Source organism: Melanotaenia boesemani, chromosome 2, assembly GCF_017639745.1.
Source record: "Melanotaenia boesemani isolate fMelBoe1 chromosome 2, fMelBoe1.pri, whole genome shotgun sequence".
Taxonomy (NCBI): domain Eukaryota; kingdom Metazoa; phylum Chordata; class Actinopteri; order Atheriniformes; family Melanotaeniidae; genus Melanotaenia; species Melanotaenia boesemani.
Window position 1 is genome coordinate 20430130 of NC_055683.1, and position 19743 is coordinate 20449872.

The window sequence follows — 19743 nt, forward strand, 5'->3', positions numbered from 1 at the left end:
AGTCCAAAAACTGAACGATGTCTGAGGAAAATGAGTCTGAAGGAGTCTTTTCAGATGAAGATATAATCTCCTGTAATTTATTCCTCATGTTGGAACATTAGCTGATCTGAATTCAGAGCTGAAGCTAACAGCTCAGATCTGTTCTTTGTTAACTAGTATTTTTTATGTCATGAGACAAAGACTAGAGACTTATTTTACTACAAAACATTGATCATGTTTGCGCGAGATGTTGCACAACAGCTGAGAGATCAATGATTCAATGATGCTGTGTGCTAAAAATAGATGCTGCTTAAAATCATCTGAACCTACTTTACTCATTTATTCTAGACTGCATGAATAGTGATTTCTGTCTATTTTGCATTTTTTCGTTGTTTAAAGAGAAAAAAAAATAAAACTGTAATATCCCCTCTTCAGCTGTCGTCATGCCATCATCTCCAAGTTTTTTGGGGACAAGACGCCAAACTGTGCCGGTGCCTGCGACTACTGTCGTAATCCCAGACTTGTGAGAGCCCAGCTGGAGAGAGCGGCTGCACTCAGCACCAAGATCGAATCAGCTCAGAGCAAAGAACCCAAAGGACCGTTCGGGTTCCAGTCGGACGCTTATGAAGGAGGGAAGAGGGGTTACGGCTTTGAAAGGCAAGATGACAGTTATGACATTGAATTGTTGTTGCAGTATGTCCAGCTTAGATCGGATGTTTCTCCAGTGTGGATCATTATATAATCTATCTAATATAAATTAATGACGGACCTGTTTCATAACACTCATCTTACAACATGCAGGTATGATGAAGGGTCAGGGTCAGGCAGTGCTGAAGATGATTCCATAAAGAGACAGAAGGAGTTTTCTGACCTCTATAAGAAGCAGATGAACCTGCGGAAGGTAAATTATAAATATCAGACAAACTCTTAATATATACTTACTGAACTTTTTTACAGAGCATTATGTAGTGTTGCATCTACATCTGTTTACCAGCTGTCAGCAGCAAGGGTTAAAGGGGCCCCTGTAGTTTCTTCTCTTGTTAAATCCCTCCCACATGTTGCATGAAACTTGCACAACATGTCAGTAAAACTGCTTCAGCAGGTCCAAGTGGAAGTGGGCCAAACATTTACAGCATAATGTTAAAATGCAGGAATTTTACTATTATAAAACAGTAGAAACTGAATAAAACCAATGAATAATGATGATAATGGTTGACTTTAAGATGAATACTTACTCAAGCTGTTTGCAGCTCACTCATTAGGAAGTCTGCAGGAAATCTTTGACACAAATGGTTTAAAACGCAAATGCTCCTTAATTAAAAAGTAACGTCTCAGATTTTGCAGAGATCTATTATGAACATTAGAGTTTCTGTGACTGCTCATACAGCAAAATGTCATCCTCTGTGAATGAAATAAAAAAAGAAAACCTTTTTTGTACTTGTTCTTTGACAATAACTTTAACTCAGATTAAAAGAATTAAACAGGCAACCCTGGACAGGCTACTGGTTTACCTTAGGACCAGCACACTCACCGCTTGGGAGAATTTAGAAACATCAACAAGAACCCACAGATACACAGGGAGGACATACAAACTCCACACAGTAAGTGCTTGACAGTGGTTCAAGGAACCTTTTTGCTGTAAGGTAAGATAGATAACCACCACTCTACCGTGCAGCCCTGTAAGACATCAGCTGAAGGAAATGGCATATACACTCAGAAAAGTCAAAAGTATGCATCCCTAACACCTAAAGAGGAGAAAACCAGGTTGCAGAAGGCCACAGAGAAGCAGTGTGGACTGTGCAGTTTTGGATTTCAGTATTTAGTGATAAATCACTTTTGCATGGAAATTATGCTGATACTTTCGATTGGTGGAAGTCTAGTTAAACATTTAAAGATGAACACCCGAAGAAAAAAAAACAACTTTTATGGGTTGATGTTAGGTAAAGCACCTGGTAATACAGCAATCATTACAGGTGTAAACTGAGATTTTAGACACCTTTCTCATCCCCATCAGTCGAGAGGTTTGGCGATGCTGAAGTAATTTTTCAGGTTGATAATGGATCTTGCAACAAAAAAAGAGCATTGAAGCTTTTCTACAGGACCAACATATCATTTCAGTGTCATCTCAGTCTCATTAAAAACTTATAGTGGAATTTTTCACAATCACCAGGGTCCATCCTGAGAAGCTGATCTATCAGCAGTAAGAGCTGGAACCTGTTTTTTTGTTTTTTTTAAATCCATGTCTAAATTAATTAAAAATTGAATCAAATTATTTTTTCTTATCTGTGATTTTCCAAAACTAAATAGCTGAACATCCAACAAAAGTGAAGATTTCAGCATTTTTTCCAGGTTGTAATTATCCCTGCAAACCAGAATTAGATTTAACAAGTGTAAAAGATGGATGGATGGATGGATAGATAAGAAAGGATGGATGAGTTGGTGAGGAGGATAGATGGATGGAGGAATAGGGAAAAGAAGGAAGGAAGGATGGATGGATGGAGGAATAGGGAAAAGAAGGAAGGAAGGATGGATGGATGGATGGATGGATGGAATAATCTTCATTGGCTGCACATGCAAAGAAGTAAATGCAGTGTATAACCTGACCAGGATATGCTGCCAGACTTCAATCCAATTAATTTTTTTTTCCTTTAAGTGAAAGGTTGAAGCCAAACAACCTCTCCCCTCAATTATTGAAAGGCAAATTAAACATTGAGTTACTTTATATGTGATTCGGGTGAATTCATTCCACTTATTTACTGTAGTACCTTCAAGTTTTGGACTTACCATGTTTAAAAGAAACCTCCATGGGATCATTTACAGGTGCTGACAGTAAAATCTCCAGATACTTAACACTGCACTAAAGTCCCCAACAATATTAACACTGAAGGAGACAAGACGTTTTGCAGATGGAAAACATACAAACGTACAGAGATTCATTAATTTATTAGAATATTAGAGAGAAATATGACTTGGATTAATTCAGACCACATTTTGTGAGTTTTAGATTAATAAATCCTGTAAATACAGAAGGTTTCACAAACTTTTTTTTTGCAAATCTACAGCCATATTTTGACATGATTATTAAAAGGAATATACTGGGAACAGACACTGAACACGGGGAGCGAATCAGACCGCAGTAAGTTAGACAAGTTTATACAGACATTTATGTTGTTACTTTCTGCTTATGGACTCCACTGCAAAGGATTGAGATTAGAGTTAAATCTTGCTGATTAACAACAGATAGAACAAGGATTTAAGAAAACATACACAAAAAATATTGTTGCATAAACAGATCAGTACAAAAAGTGAAACAATAAAACTATTAGCATAGAAAATCACTTTTTAAAATGCTATAAAATAAAACAAAACCAAAAAAAGGTGTGAGAACAAAGTTATCCAAAGAACGTCTGAATGACGAGCTGTTCTGATGACCAGAATTAATTAATCTATATAGATGGATGTTGCCATCAGAAAAAACGTTAGAAATAAAAATAATGACTCATTTAAGCAATCAGAGGTGTAGCTTACAGATTATTAATATTCCGTAACAGACAAAAAATAAAAATTTTAGTTTTTAGAGGACTAAAATCTGCAAAGTGCATTCAGGTTTGTCTTTAATAAGAATATCCACCGATTCTCGCTTTGACAACCTAATAAAAATAAGTAGATGCCAGTGAAACAGGTAACCGACTACTTTGGTGACACACTGGTAATATTTAGGTTCAGAAAGACACATTGTTTGCATACAAGACACAGAAAATATCAGCTTTTCTCAAAAGCCCCATTTGTAAATATACCATGACCATCAAAATTTGGCCGTACTTGACGTCAGTGTTACACTGTACATAACATTCCTGCACGTCACTAATCCTCATACACAAATGGCAACAAACTAGTTATTAAAATACATCATATATTTGCACTTATTACCGGACTGGTCTGGATACTGAAAACATGATAACATGAAGATGTCTGAATGGCATGAATAAAGATCACAGTAAATAATGTGCAGGCAGAAACACAGTTTTCCAGCGATGTACCGCTCCCTCTGCTCTATCAATTGTAGTTATTTTCTTTACTACTGAATAACACTGAAGTTGAAAACAGCTTGAGGCAGGAAGGTAACATCAGACCGGATGCCTCAGAACAGTAATGTCTGCCAGTGTTTAAGAGGAGGTAGGATTCAAGCTGTCCAGTCACGTCCAGCGGCATCTTTTCCTCTGATAGGCTTCAGGATCGGACGTACAACCCTCAGAGTCACTCTCAGAAAGGGATGGTCCAGCCAAAGAGGGGCCAGGCAAATGTGAGGACTGCTCAGGTCCATCTGAGGTTTCTCCTGTGGTGCCACCATTTAGACTAAGCACCCAACCCAGTTTGTTGTGGAGCAGCTGACGCAGGCCTGGAGGCAGAGGCAACACATCCAGGGTATCTATACAGTCTGGTACCAGCTGGCGAAGACGGGCACAGCAAAGGTACAGCAGTGAAGTGGGCACAGAGCACGATCTGATCACCTTCATGCTGCTCTTGGCTGCTGTGGAGCAGGCCATTGGATATAACCTCTTATTGTGTAGCTCTGTGGCTGCAACACCTAGAAGAAGGAAGATAAAAATGTTAAAACAGCCCACCGTTTGTCCTGAAGGCAAAGGAAAATCAGTTTAGCAGTTTTAGCATAAAACAAGGCCTAATAAAGTGACAGTTATAACAAGTATGGGCTTAATGTGCAGACTTTCAGTCTTTAACATGGAAAACTTTCCTCTTCAAAGGTTCAAATGATGTAATAAACACAGTTGATTCACCTGTATGCAAGGCTGTGCAGGATTATTACTTTAAATTCTTTCCTAATTGTTTTTAAAAAAGCACTGATAGTTATTATTTATATGGACAAATGGCAACATCTTCCAATTTTGCTTTCACATAATTTATAACAGTGCTTTACAAGCAGTTGCATAGTTCTTTTTTAAGGACTCTGGTGCCCTCTAGACATGAGCATGTGCATACTTGTTCTTGGTTAACACTGCTGCGTTATTTCAGTAATCAGGTGATAACTATTTTTCATAAAGAGCTACATTATTTTTTTTTTTTTTAAAAAAGTACATCACATTATAGATTTTAAACCATTTAAATGTGACACCTTGATTTTCAGGGTTAAGAAATCAATTCCTAAACACCTGTTGTTACTCCCTTTATAGCATTCAGTGTTTACAATGTCCACTGGGAGCAAATCAAGGAGTCTGATTACTTTGTATTTGACTTTGCACCTTACTAGCCTGCACATAATCTAACAATGACTTTAATATAAACATTCTTGTCATGTCCACTCAGTGCACTAAATCCTTTCTGATCAAATATTTAATTTAATTATTGAGATATTTTCATTCCATTTTATGATAAACACCGTCTGTAGCTGTATTCCTTTTGCTTAACTTCACATTTACAGTCTCTATTCTTTTCTGGACTGGTCTCTTTTCACACTTTGCTATTTTCTGTCTTTCTCCACTTTGCAATCAGCTGGTAAAAGTTAAATGTCTTAAGCAAACCTTCAATGAAATGCATCAATATTTTTTAATAATCAAGACATTTTAGTCCCTCAGACTAACTCAACTCAAACTCCAATCAGACATCTGTGCAACATAATTACTCTGAACTTTAATCAACAGTGGACTTTGTACCAACCTATACACTTTCGATTTTTGAAGAAAGTCAGTGTGCCGTGCCACGTGTCCAAATGAACTCCAATGATAGATCCTTGTCCAAACCGGGAGGAGAAGTTCATCTTGTCACCTTTATGGTGCAACAAGCCTAAAGAAAAAAGGAGTATATATTTAAAAAGAGATCCATTTCAACAAGTTTCTCTTATATCATCACACCTCCTATGAATCTTACCTGTGTAAGAAAGACCCCAACTGTCTGCATCTTTTCCCAGCAGGCTACAGAACGTATGCCTGTATTTGTCTAAGTTGACATCAGACGTTCCAATACCAACCATCTGTTAAGAAATGAATAATCACTTAGGCACAAATAAACTTTTGCTAAGTCAGATTACAGTAAAGGAGTTGGGAGACTGGCGGTTTACCATGTCTGTTCCATACACTGGAGATGTCATCTTTATTTCCCAGAAGTGCTGGCCTTCAGCCAGCTCTTTAGAGCCACGGATCGCTGCTGTACCACAGCTATACTCTGAGTGGAAGTTCACTTTGCGATTGTCGCAGCTCAGTAATGTTGCTGTTGATCGGCTGCTGGCATCCCAAACCCAGTCAAACTCTAAAATATGAGAGATCATGTATTTAAGACAAGTGACATAAGACTTCAAATGTTACTGTTAACCAGTGTTTTGGTGAATATCAATAAGCACATAATGATATTACAGCTATGACATGATTCTGTAGCAGTGGTTAAGAAAAAAAGAAAAAAAGACAGAAAGGCCTATAAATAATGACATAGCTGCTTCCAGTTCTAGTTATTTCTTGAAATACAGTAGTTGTCTTGGACCTTGGTCATCTTCTCCACAGCGGCAATCTTTAATTTGGTGAAAACCTCGAAGACGAGGGTTGTAGTTGGTTTCTGCCTGGGAATCACAACCACAGTAGGATTCTCCTGTAACAGGCACTGCACTGGGGACTGGAGGAATCATCACTGTTGAAAAGTCTGCTTCTGAGTCTGAATCACTGTACTTCCAGGCAAAAAAAATCAGAAAGACAATTAAAAGAAAATTAAAAGTCAGCAGCAGTGTTTATATAAGTAGACAGCACAGATTTTATATCAGTCTGTAAAGGGACAAACTGGGCATTGCATCTGAAAAATAGATACATGCATTTCCGAAGCTTCACAACTGAGGTCAGAAACCACAGGACTCTACAAGTACATGTGCCTGATGTAAATGAACTCTGTGTTCGGGCAAGTGGAAAACATCATGCAGTTGTAATAGGCTGTGCTGTTTGCTGTCACTGTTATTAAGCAACTGTTAAAAGCAATTTGAAATAACGATCGTCCGGCTGATATATCAGGCCGATATTTGCGTTTTTTTTAACTAGTATTGGCATTGGCTGATACGCGGATGCGTATCAGCATGATTTTACAAAAAGGCGTCTACAGACAGCTCTTTGTTGTTGGAGATGCCACAGTCATGAGCAGGGCATGCACTACTCCTCCCCCACTAGCAGAGTGCTGGTGGAAAGTCTGCTGCATCAGTTTCAAAACAATGATAAGTTTTAAACTTTGTGCACTTTACTGAGTACACTAAAAGAAATTATATTTGTTATGAAATAATCTTGTACGCCATCAGCGTTTTTTAGTTCTCTGACAGCGGAATGATTTTACGCAGAAGCTGATCAATCAGTGATCAGCTGATTAACAGACAACAGTTACCTTACACTGATCTATAAAGTCAAATAAAAGAGTTTCAGTTGAGTAAAAATTCCAATGAGTTTTAAACTGTCTTGTTTTTTTTCTATGAAATCTCGAACATCAGGAGTCTAAAAGTAGAACAGCACAAAATCTTGTGCAACATTTGTTAAAAACATTTTTTTAATGTTTCTTAAAAAAAAGACTTGTAACATTATTGTTATTGTCATTTTTATGACAATAAATTTTATAAAGCAGTATCTGTTCCAAATATCAGCTCAAGAAAATCGGCAGCCCGTATCAGCCATCGGCCAAGGCTGATGAGAAAATAAAAAATCGGTATCAGCATCGACCCTAAAAAATCCATATCGGTAAATCCCTAATTTGAAGATTTAATAAAGTTATCCTATTCTTAATCATTTTAATCAGCTTAAACTTTAGCAAACTCATCTTTCTACTGCAATCATCCCCTTCTTTGCAAGATCCGTGAATTCCTGTCTCTAACTGTGATATGGGAATATCTAATTTGTGTCCTAAAATGACCATCTGTATACTATTGGTGTTATATAACTGCTTGTTCCCAAGTGACCACCTGCATGTTATATTATTCTGCTTGTTTTGGGAACTGTGTAACTGCCTATCTTTGGAAGGGTGAGAAAAGGGTGTCTTGTAAATATGTTTACAAGACAGGATCTCAGGACTCATCCTCGCCTGTGGGAAAGGACTGGCCATCCTCTCTCTCATGCGATGTTGTGTTTTTTCTAAATAAGTATAAAGACGGGGAAATCCCACATCTCGGTAGAGTCTGCTGCGGGTTACGTATACGAACGCCCAGCCGGGGTTTTCTAAGCCACTCTACCGGGACTGTTGGCTCTCCAGTCCGTGTCAAAGGTAGGGCAAGCTATGCTATGCTTATAAGGCTGAACCCATTGAGATGTAATGATGAGTGTCATGAGCTGCGGGGAATAAACCTGACACACTTATTCTAGCACTCTGACTTTGTGTGTTTCATCTGCCGACCACCACGAACCTCTAAAATCACACGTTACATTATTGGCGTCACGAACAATTAATACATTGTAATTGATGTTATTTGGTGGCTGCAGAAATGTTTATGAAACATAATAAGAAGCCTCCCGCCGTGGAGCAATCTGATGTGCCAGGTTGGACTGGCGAATGGAGTGAAGTTGCGCTCTGTCTGCGGGACGGCGGTGGTCGTCCCGAGCCGTGGGGAGATGCTGTAAAGGACGGCTCTCTAGCGGCTGCATTGCCTGTGCTTAAAGAAATTGTTGTTCCTCCGACATCCCCGTTGGGGGGGATTCAGAGGCGTGCGTGGTTTTGTGCATCAGCATGGCGTGTATCGCAGGAGAAAAAAGAACAGTTGGAAACACAGCTGTCTTTAGCCAGGCAAGAAGTAATGAAAATGCAGGCAGAGAAAGACGCACTGAATCACTGTTTGAACAAAGCTTTGGTGGGATTGGCTCAGACTCGGTGGCAAATGCGGAGGAGACCGCCCCGCCGTACTGACCCTGCCAAAGTCCGTACCGTGGCTGCACGGGTACGGGAGGATGCTAGTTGGGATCCCATGAAGTGGGATGAGGATGTCTGGGACGAGGCTGAAGGGTTAGACTGGTATCAGGCAAAACCAGTGACCCGTCGTCGCCAGACTGAGGATATGGCTCAGTTAATGATGAGGGCAGGAGTGTTTCTGGGAACGGCTGATGCATGGGCTGATATGAATGTGCCCAAATCAGTACGGGATCAGCTGATAAAAACCAGTCCTCCACATTACAGACCCCTGGTGTTGACATTAATGTTAAATGCTGTAGACAGACCTGCTTCTGCTGTACAAGGGATGATAAGAGAATTAGAAAATCTGGCAGATGGATTTTACTGGACCATTGCCAGTCTCACAGAACTGTAAATATGCATGTACTGCTGTAGATACTTATTCTGGAGTATTGATAGTTCACCCCTGTAAATTTAGTAATCAAAAGGCAACGTTATGGGAAAACCATGTAGAATGGATTTATCACATTCCATATCACCCACAAGCAGCAGGGTTAGACAGAATAAAAAATAGAAATAAAATAAAGATAGAAATCCAGAGTGGATTGGCAGATAAAGTGCAGTGGCAAGATGATGACTATGTAAATAAAGGATGTGCAAAGATGATACAGAATGTTGAATGATGTGCAAAGGATACAAATATTGTATAATTATATGATATATAGTATCAGAGCGACAGTTATAGGTTGCAGTAAGTGGTTGACTTAGTCCAGTTGTGTGATCGTGGCTCTGGCAGAGGTAGATGAGTTATGAGTTAATTGAAAGACTAAATGGATTATTAAAATCCTCACTGAGGAAAGCCTCAGGTGATAATAGTTTAGATAATTGGAAGCGCAATTTACCAGAGGTGGTTAAACAAATTAATAACAGACCCCTTGCAGAAGGAGTGACACCACTCACTCAAATGGTCATGGTGCGAAAGTGTTAAAATGTGGAAAAAACAAAATGATGCTAAATTCCACTGCGAGCCACGGCTCAGCAGGTTTTGGACCTGACAAGTAAATATAGCTGCTGAACCGTTTGTGGTCACTAAAGGTGACAAAATAGCTCAGCTGGTAATAAAACCATGTAATATGACAATGGTGCAAGAAATAACAACACCACAGGTGTTTACTACTAGAGGTCAAGGGGGATTTGGATTTAAAAGACTAATGCTGTGTGCTATATTCTTCTGAAGTCATGTGTCTCTTTCAGCCTGGTGTGCCTGGTGGATGTCTGAGTGGGAGTGGAGGAGGTTGATCGGAAGATCCAATAAGGAGGGGACGCAGAAGGATCCTCGCTAGGGCCCGCCTGAGACCTGGTGGTGCTGCCTGCTGGGGCATGCTGCTAGCTGCCCTCACTGTCACTGCGATGACCCCCCACCAGTCGATGGAGGAAGTGGTTCAGTTTCGAATGGGCTGGAGGAACGCAACAACAATGAGGCCTGTTACATTGCCAATTTATCAGTTAAGAAATGCTACAACCATAGATAATCGGACTAACCCTTTTATTTACCCAGTGGACGCATTGCCAAAGGAACTAGTAATTAAAAATCATACAGCTCCACTGGTGACGACCTGCCAGGAAAAAGCACACGCTGTGGTTCGAACAGGAGAAATCACTTGGACAATGTTGCCCAACACTGGAAATAAAGCTAGCCAGGCCGTTCATCGCCTGGGGAACTGGATGCCGGTCCCTATAGGACCCCAAAAAGAGACTGCAATCATTTTACAACAACAGTTGAAATGGCAAACTAGATTGTTTAATGACACTGCCGATGTTTTAATAAATGTAACCAAAGCTATTGATGCAACTGTGTGTGGTTTACAGGTGATATATTCCCGACTACAGGAGGAGAGGTTTGTACGGGTAATAACTACACCTAACCCAAATGAATGGAGACGATTGTTTGATATATCTGATGCTTTATGGTTACAAATAAAACCTGAACAGACTCGATGTAATATGACCATGTGTACAGTAAGTTGGATACAGTGGAATGTTACTCAAGTAATCACCATCTGTAAGTTTCAGGTATTACCATTGGTCGTACATAATAAGTATATGTTTTTGAGAACTTACGGTGAATGGTTTAGTCCCCAAACTAATCACACGTATGACCTGAAGGACTGTGAAACTACTGATCGAGGCCAAGCCTGCCTCTTATCTAAAGGGTATAGAGATCCATGCTTTACAGGAGACACGGCACTGTGTGAATGGTTTATAGAACCAGCTAGCGACATGCTATGGCAAGTGGGCCCCAACACCCTTTGCGTAGCTACTACTCACAACCATACTCAGTTGCCTACTGTACCGTTCTCAGGTTGTTTAAAAGGTTTACACCTATGGCATTGGCACAATGTAACTTACAGGTTGACTAACTTTACCACAGAATCTCATCTGACGGCTGTCCAGTGGAAAGTGTTACACCTACCATGGCGAATTTCTCTGGAGCGTTTCCAAAGTGCACTGTCTCGCTCCCGTGATCTTAAAGATATTATGTCTAGCCATTCTCAGAATGTTACCCGTGCCTTAGTAACAACTCTAGTTAACCGGGAACAGGTTTTGCATGCAGCAAAGATGGTGGAGATGGACAGTGCTCATCACTGGTGGGACATTTTTTCAGGAATGTCTGTCACCGCTAGAACATATGTAGCTCCACCATTATTGATTCTTGTGGCTATTTTATGTGTGTTGACGCTATGCAATGTATTAACATGCCTTTATATACGCCGGATTAAACAACGATTGTCTAGGACCATATATCACACTGCCTTAAGATGATGCACATACATATTTTAGCAGAAGATGGACCTTATGGAACGATGTGTTATCATGTAACTGTGGATACAGATACTGATGTAGATCAGTTCACTTATATGCACTGGAGTAATCAAGATCGATGGGTGCACAATGATGTATATGCCACGCGAATGGAGTTGTTAGATTTTGTGTGTCATTGGGTCAATACTATCTGCCAGGAGTATCAACATGCTCCTGGCCATACTGAAGATGATGATGTTATCTGGGAAGGTGAAAGTTTTATGAATTAAGGCCATTTTAGGCCAGAGGTGGAATGATATGGGAATATCTAATTTGTGTCCTAAAATGACCATCTGTATACTATTGGTGTTATATAACTGCTTGTTCCCAAGTGACCACCTGCATGTTATATTATTCTGCTTGTTTTGGGAACTGTGTAACTGCCTATCTTTGGAAGGGTGAGAAAAGGGTGTCTTGTAAATATGTTTACAAGACAGGATCTCAGGACTCATCCTCGCCTGTGGGAAAGGACTGGCCATCCTCTCTCTCATGCGATGTTGTGTTTTTTCTAAATAAGTATAAAGACGGGGAAATCCCACATCTCGGTAGAGTCTGCTGCGGGTTACGTATACGAACGCCCAGCCGGGGTTTTCTAAGCCACTCTACCGGGACTGTTGGCTCTCCAGTCCGTGTCAAAGGTAGGGCAAGCTATGCTATGCTTATAAGGCTGAACCCATTGAGATGTAATGATGAGTGTCATGAGCTGCGGGGAATAAACCTGACACACTTATTCTAGCACTCTGACTTTGTGTGTTTCATCTGCCGACCACCACGAACCTCTAAAATCACACGTTACAAACTGGCTAGTTTCGGAGAAACTTGAAATTTGCCAATAGGTTAAATGGTTAAAGGCTAAGTGAAAGTGTCAGGTCCTAATCAAACACAGGCAGACTAGGGCAGAATACCAATGGGTGGGTAACAGGGGCAACATGTCGAACTCTGATGAAAACAGCAGAATGGAAAAAAGAGCTGATTCATAAATGTTACTGAAAGCAGTACATGACTATTTTGGCACAAACATTCACAACATTTACCCATCAGTATAGCAGATAGCCTTCATAGAGTTACTCCACTCTTGACTGATGTTAATTTCAGATAATTTCCTGATGACACATTTTATCTACTGTATCATTATGCACAATAACTTGCATTTCCACTGATACCTCAAACCTCTTCACGGAATGTATGCTTACCTCTAGGCGGTCATAGCTCCATTCCTCAGTTTCAGAGGCCAACACAAGAGCCCGAGCATCAGCATCCCGGCGTATCCCACCCCAAACATATCGCCATGCACGGCTGTTCCTGCTTCGCCTCGACATGGCAGCAACAGAGTCTCACAAGTAGAATAGCTTGGCACTGAATCACGTTTAAGTCCAGAGGTTTGAAGAACAGCATTAGACTAAATGCTGAAAAACAACAGGACAAGATGATTATCCTTAAAGGCAACAATGAAGATGACTGTCAGATAACCAGAGCTTCCTTTTAAATGGCTGCTTTCAGATTTTTACACATTTATGTGCACAATGGGAGCATGCATTTATCTGTCCTCCAATGCCAATGTATGACTAAACTTTGTGTTTTGTTTAGTTTTTTGTTTTCCTAACAATATAATTCTGGTTTCTTTGTTATTTGTTACTGAGAAGTACTGTAATGTAATCATATTTGCCAGCACTAACGTGTAATTGCAGTGGATCTGAGGTCAAAAACATAATATTATATAGAACATATCTTGATAAACAAATTTTGTGAAAACAATATAAAAGAAGGCACAATAGAAAACACATTTTTATATAAAAAAAAAAAACAGTTCACAAATAAATATTTGCAAAAGCAATTAGATGTCACAAAACAGAAAGCAACCATAGTTAAGAAAACACAATAAAAACGACAAATATTTAGCTGCTTTGTTAAAGGGGTTCTAGCTAAATGAGTATCTTAAAATATGTTTTCCAAAATGTCATTGTAGTTCCACTAAAGACCCACAATACTGTACACATTTCTAACACACACACACACACACACACACATATATACTACATGCTCAACGCTGATATATTCCTACCCAATTTAAAGGAACATCACAAAAACATCAAGCCCATTAACACATCATCCAAACTACATCACGTAATCCTACCTTATTAACTGTAGTTTCATAATTATTCACAGATCATATATATTAGCTGGAAATCAACATCAAATGCGCTATGTTTTCTTCCTTACTACCCTTAGATAGGCACACAGCCTGGCTAAGACGAGAAGCTAACGCTAGCTAACTCCTGAGATTCAGTCCGTTAAGCTCCGCATGCATTAGCATGTTAGCAGGCTAAAACAAAACCCAAACATTAACATTTATGCCGGTTCGTTACCATTATGATGTATTTAAATTGCCATATTGGTGGTTAGTATAGTGCATTAACGTTTTATTAGACAATCAGTTGACAGGACCTAGCTGGTGATGCTAGCGTAATGTAGCTAGCTGTTGTTAGCTGCTTGCTGCTATCAACCAGGAATCAAAAGGCTCACGTCAACGTTACCTGTATGTTGTTGACTAGTTGCATCACATAAAACCGGCAACACAAACGAGATTATGCTCCTTGACTTAGCGTAATACTAGATGGTTAAGACACTACAACTGAATAAGTGAATCGCCTCGTCTCATTTCGTTTTTCCATGACCTACTTCCTATGAGTGTGACCGTAAACAATAACAGCCAACTCAGAAGGAGCTCGCGCGCACATCACGCTCCTTCACATCGAAGTATTCAGTCTATTAAATTAAGCGATATTATTAAATTCACTCAGCCTATATAAATGTTTTACATTTAAATGAATGCATACATAAGAAGTTCTACACACAAAATAAACACATTAAAATAAAGTGGATAATATTTTCAATGACAAAAACAAAACGTGTTTAAATTAATTTATATTGTCATAATAAATCTATCCTGTGTGCAGATGACAAAGCAAATTTAGCTAGAGTGATGAGAGACAGCTATATAGGACTCTGAAAAGAAAAGAAAAGTTAGACATTGTGAAGGGTTCATGTTTGTGGCTGTTACAGGATTTGCTTTAATTCCTTTAAAATGGAATTTGTCTCTATGGAATGTGCCTGACTAAATGCTTAAAAAAAATCTAAATCTAGTCTTTATAATTCATGAATTCATAAATTAGATGGGATTAAAAACTTAAATATATAAAATAATACAAAAAAGCCATTCATCCATCCATCCATCCATTTTCTACTGCTTATCCAGGGTCAGGTTGTGGGAGCAGCTGCCTAAGCAAGAAAGCCCAGACTTCCCTCTCCCCGGCCACATTCCCCAGCTCGTCCAGGGGATCCCAAGGCACCCAGGTCAGCTAAGATATGTAGTCGTTCCAGCATATCCTGGGTCTTCCCCGGGGTGTCCTCCTGGTGGGATGTTCCCAGGACACCTCACCAAGGAGGCGTCCAGGAGGCATCCTGACCAGATGCCCGAACCAGCTCGTCTGGCTCCTCTTAATGCGGAGGAGCAGTGACTCTACTTTATGCCCCTCTCGGATCACAGAGCTTCTCACCCTATCTCTAAGGGAGAGCCAGCCACCCTGCTGCTGAAACTCATTTCGGCTGCTTGTATTCGCAATCCTGTTCTTTCAGTCACTCAGCATAGCTTGTGACCATAGGTGAGGGTAGAAACATAGATCCACCGGTATATCGAGAGCTTTGCTTTTTGGCTCAGCTCCTTCTTCTTTACCACGACAGACCAATGCAGAGTCACCATCACTGCAGAAGTTGCGCCGATCCACCTGTCAATCTCCCACTCTTTCCTTCCCTCACTCGTGAACAAGACCTGAGATATTGAACTCTTCCACTTGGGGCAGGACCTCATTCCCGACCTGGAGAAAACACTGCCCTTTCCAGCTGAGGACCATGGTCTTGGATTTGGAGGTGCCAATTCTCATCCCAGCCGCTTCACACTCAGCTGCAAATATCTCCAGCAAGAGCTGAACACCATGGCCGATTAAGCCAACAGAACCACATCATCTGCAAAAAGCAGAGACCCAATCCTGAGGCCACCAAATCAGATCCCCTCAACCCCTCGGATGTGGACTTGGAGAAGGTTGAACGCCTTCTTCAAGTCCACAAAGCACATGTAGACTAGCTGAGGAACTTCCATGCCTCCTCCAAGACCCTGAAGAGAGTGTAGACCTGGTCCACTGTTCCACAACCGGAACAAGAACCACACTGCTCCTCCTCAATCCAAGGTTCGACTATCCGACAGACCCTCCTCTCCAGGATCCCTGAATAGACCTTACCAGGGAGGCTGAAAAAAAAGCATCAAAGACAACTGAGAATTTCTATAGAGGAAAATTTCATAGTTCTGAATAACTTAATCATAACTAGAGCTTGCTATGTTGTTTAAATAACTGATTTTCTCTTGTGTCTACAATCTGTGAGCACAAAAGTTACATTTGCAACCTAAATTTAGTGTATTATTTGTTAATGGAAGAATGAGCGTTTAAGGGGATTTTGTTCACAGTCATAATTACAAGTTAAATCAGAGATAAGCAAGAGGATTGATTATTCAAATTATTCTTTGCAACATAATGCTTCAAAAAGCCCTTGCTCCAGAAACCTTCTTAATTATTGTTTAACAATTTTAACTGCTTCCCCAAGTTGATCTGGGGAAGCAGCTGAAGTTCCCAGAAGCGGTCGCCAATACAACATCAAGGCCAGACATTGTTGTCACTTTAGTAGCATCCAAGCAGGTCATTCTCTTAGACCTCATTGTGCTGTGGGAAGACTGGATGGAGGAGGCCCATGAGATAAAGAGAGCAAAGAACTCCAAGCTAGTGGAGGAGTGCCGGAGCAATGGTTGGCGGGAAAGAGGCTAACCCATTGAAGTAGGACGCCAAGGATTTGTGAAAAGGTTGTCTTTTTAAAAACATTTTGAAATTTATTGGATTTTGTTTATTTATTTAATTTTTTTACACATTCACTCTTACTGTATGTGCAAGTATTCAATCTAGTCTAGTTCTTCTGTAGACACAGACACATACAGTAGATCACTTGACCTAGTTATTATACCCACCTTGTTTTTAATATAAAATATAACAATAAAAAATAATAATAATAACAACAACAACAACAACAATAATAATAGTAATATAATAATAATAATAATAACCCGTTATTATTATTATTATTATTATTATTATTATTATTATTATTATTATTATTATTATTCTTTTAGCACTACCCTTTCCTTTCCTTTCTTTTCTCTTTTTCTTTTCCTTAATTTCATAACGTTTACCAGCGAGGTAAAAAAAAGAGACCATATCTTTTTTAATTTAGCTGTTTTTGCTTTATGTATTCAGCGCTAACTTATTCGCCTGCGGAACCAAAGTACACTTCCAATTCACACGGGACTATTTCAGTTAGGACCAGCTGAGCGGAAGTTGTCTACCTTGCTTGCTACTTTTCGAGGTCAAGCGATAATACAGCTCTCCAGTCGCGTTCAGGTATTTTAAATGATATTTTCACAATATTATCATTCTTGACAGTATAACATCACGTGGTTAACGTATGTCAGGCGTTTTTTTTTTTTTTTTTACTCATTTTGAACACATTTCTTTTTGCACTTAGGTACAGGCGCAAATTTGAGTGTATGAATTCTTGCTACCGTGTTGAAATGTTTGTCACGTTTTTTCTAACAGGCAATGAGCTTCAAGTGTAACAATTAATTTCTACTTTAAGGATATCGGGGGCCTTTGTTTGTCAGTGAGGATTGTGAAGGGGTTTCTGTAGTAAATCGTACAGTCATGGCGAAGAAAAGGAGGCTGCGCCTGATAGCAGAAATGGCTCGGAAGATCAGGGCGTACAGAGAGCTGAAGTCACGGCCACGGGAGTCCCAGAAGTACGCCTTGGATTATGAGACGATGAAACGACCCCTCACTGGGAAGATGCTGCCTGTGTTGGCCTGGCAGGATGTCCGCAGAGAGAGCCGCCTCTTCTCCCTTCTGGCAGGGATGAGAATGTTTGGAGTGGGTCGTATGTTCACCCGCAAATCCTGGTTGGAAGACCACACAGAGCCCAGCTACTGGCAGATCACCAAGGTCAAGGTGGACTACACATCTGAGGTGAGAGCTGGGTGATTTCATTGTGGCTGGCTGAAGTGATCCAGGTCTACACTCAAAAAAATTGAACCTGTCTCACTGAGAACATATTCCCATAGGGAAATTGCAATTTTAAAGTTTTTTCTGTTGCTCCTTCATGTTTGCAAAATAAAGTGTTCAGAAAGAGAGATCAGAATAACCAAATGCTGAATAGAGGGAAATACACATCCCAAGTTGTCTAAATAATTTGGACTCTTAAAGGTCCATATCTGGCGATCCAGATTAAATGATTTGGTCGATGTATGTTACAAATTACACCTCTTAATGGGCCGATGTTCAACCTCAAACCAAACCAAATCCATGCAGCTACTATTGGATAAAAGCTATCTCACTTTTAAGTTCAGCCAATTTCAATGTTCATTGCAGAGCTTACATGTGTGTGAGTGGATGGATGGATTATATATTCTGTTATTATTAAGGTAGAATATCATTTGCAATGAACATGTTCATGGGGAAGAAACTCTGTACTATTCTACGTTTGGTATGATAGGATTCCATTAGAGGTAATTGTTCTGAGCAGTATGTTATTGTAATTACAGTAATCGTGAATGCGTGTGTATCTGTATATTTCAGCCTTCTGGTGAATATGTTACAATCCTGTGACTATTAACCGCCACGACATTAAATCAAGAGTGCAAACAAGTGAAAGTCATATTTGTATTGAGTAAAAGATTCTGTGTAACTAAAGTACTCGTTTCTTTGTGTTTGCTAGAACATGGATCACGGCAAGGCATGGGGAATCCTCACCTATAAAGGTAAGATTAGGTTCTGTTGATTTGATTTAAAACCAGAGTTTGAGTTATTTTATATTAACCTAATTTCTCTATTATTGTGCTCTGCGTTTAACAATGGGAACGTTGTCATGTGGAAACTATAGCAAACAAAGTAATATGTTAGCTTAAACATAATGACAGCAGTATTTTTTACCTTAAAGTATGTTAAATTAGATGGCATTTTGGAAAAGAAAAACAAATATTAAATGGTGTCTTACTTTTTAATGTTTATTCGTTATATATTTTTTGTTCTTTGAGAATTGTGGCACTCATTTATTCCCTGAGCAGCTGCTGCTGAAGAGTTGTTCATGAATTATTCATGATTTCTATGTAAAAGGACACTTTCAGAATAACTTACTATTTCTGCTCAGTACTATACACCAACATTACCATTTCAGTTGATTTTTCATACTCACACAGACATTTTAATTGTATTGAATGAAAGAGAAAGTATGTAGTATGTATTGATATAAAATGAGGGATTTTTATTTTAAAAACTAATTTTACTTGACAGGAAAACAAGAGAGTGAAGTGAAGGAGGTGGACAAAGTGATGTACCATGACTGGCGTCTAATTCCCAAACACACAGAGCAGCAGTTCAAGGACTTCACGCCACTTCCTGAGCCACCTGTGCGCTACGTCCCCTACCCTCCCCTGCTTCGTGCCATGCTCCTGGCCCAGCGAAGTAAAGCAGAAGGCAGCACATTGTCAAAGGAGCCGGCCTTGCCACTGAAAAGGGACGTGCTGCTTAACAAAGACTATTTCTGCAAACAGGAACAAGAGCGTCAGAGTAAAGATGGCACGGCTGTTTGAAAATGATGTGCTTCTCAACATCAAGGGTAAAAAATCTTTGAGCACTTGTGGCTTAATGCCCTGCTTGATACTGGACTGAAATGATTCTTCTGTTCATCTGCTACAGACCTGTATGTGTGTTTATCTGGGTGATGTTAAACATTAAATTTTAGATAAAACATGGCTCATTAAAGTGTTGCTTATTTAAAAAAAAAAAAGGAAATGCTGTTATTGAGGTTGACAGACGTCCTGGGGCCTCATTTATCAAACTGTGCGTAGCAAAGCAAACTACAGGTGGCGTCTGCAGTGCAAACAGGAAATGCTGCACCCTT

At 39.7% G+C, this 19743-nt stretch overlaps 2 protein-coding genes across 3 annotated transcripts; one reads left to right on the plus strand and one right to left on the minus strand.

The window, feature by feature from the left end:
* Window positions 1-2906: 2906 nt before the first annotated feature.
* On the minus strand, window positions 2907-14420 carry spsb3a (splA/ryanodine receptor domain and SOCS box containing 3a). 2 transcript variants are annotated; one of them, XM_041998690.1, is made up of 7 exons: window positions 14226-14420; window positions 12885-13097; window positions 6469-6649; window positions 6053-6240; window positions 5863-5965; window positions 5653-5778; window positions 2907-4567 (listed from the first exon to the last, which is right to left on the minus strand). In XM_041998690.1, exons 2-7 carry the CDS (start codon window positions 13008-13010, stop codon window positions 4176-4178), a joined length of 1116 nt encoding a protein of 371 aa, XP_041854624.1. In that variant the 5' UTR covers window positions 13011-13097; window positions 14226-14420; the 3' UTR covers window positions 2907-4175. The 2 variants fall into 2 exon arrangements, with proteins under 2 accessions (XP_041854624.1, XP_041854633.1); XM_041998699.1 differs by lacking the exon at window positions 14226-14420 and having other exon boundaries at window positions 6469-6644; window positions 12885-13023.
* A 2687-nt stretch (window positions 14421-17107) lies between these two features.
* mrps34 (mitochondrial ribosomal protein S34) lies at window positions 17108-19594 on the plus strand. Its single transcript, XM_041998710.1, has 4 exons — window positions 17108-17192; window positions 17428-17810; window positions 18559-18601; window positions 19134-19594. Exons 2-4 carry the CDS (start codon window positions 17493-17495, stop codon window positions 19430-19432), a joined length of 660 nt encoding a protein of 219 aa, XP_041854644.1. The 5' UTR covers window positions 17108-17192; window positions 17428-17492; the 3' UTR covers window positions 19433-19594.
* Window positions 19595-19743: the final 149 nt, after the last annotated feature.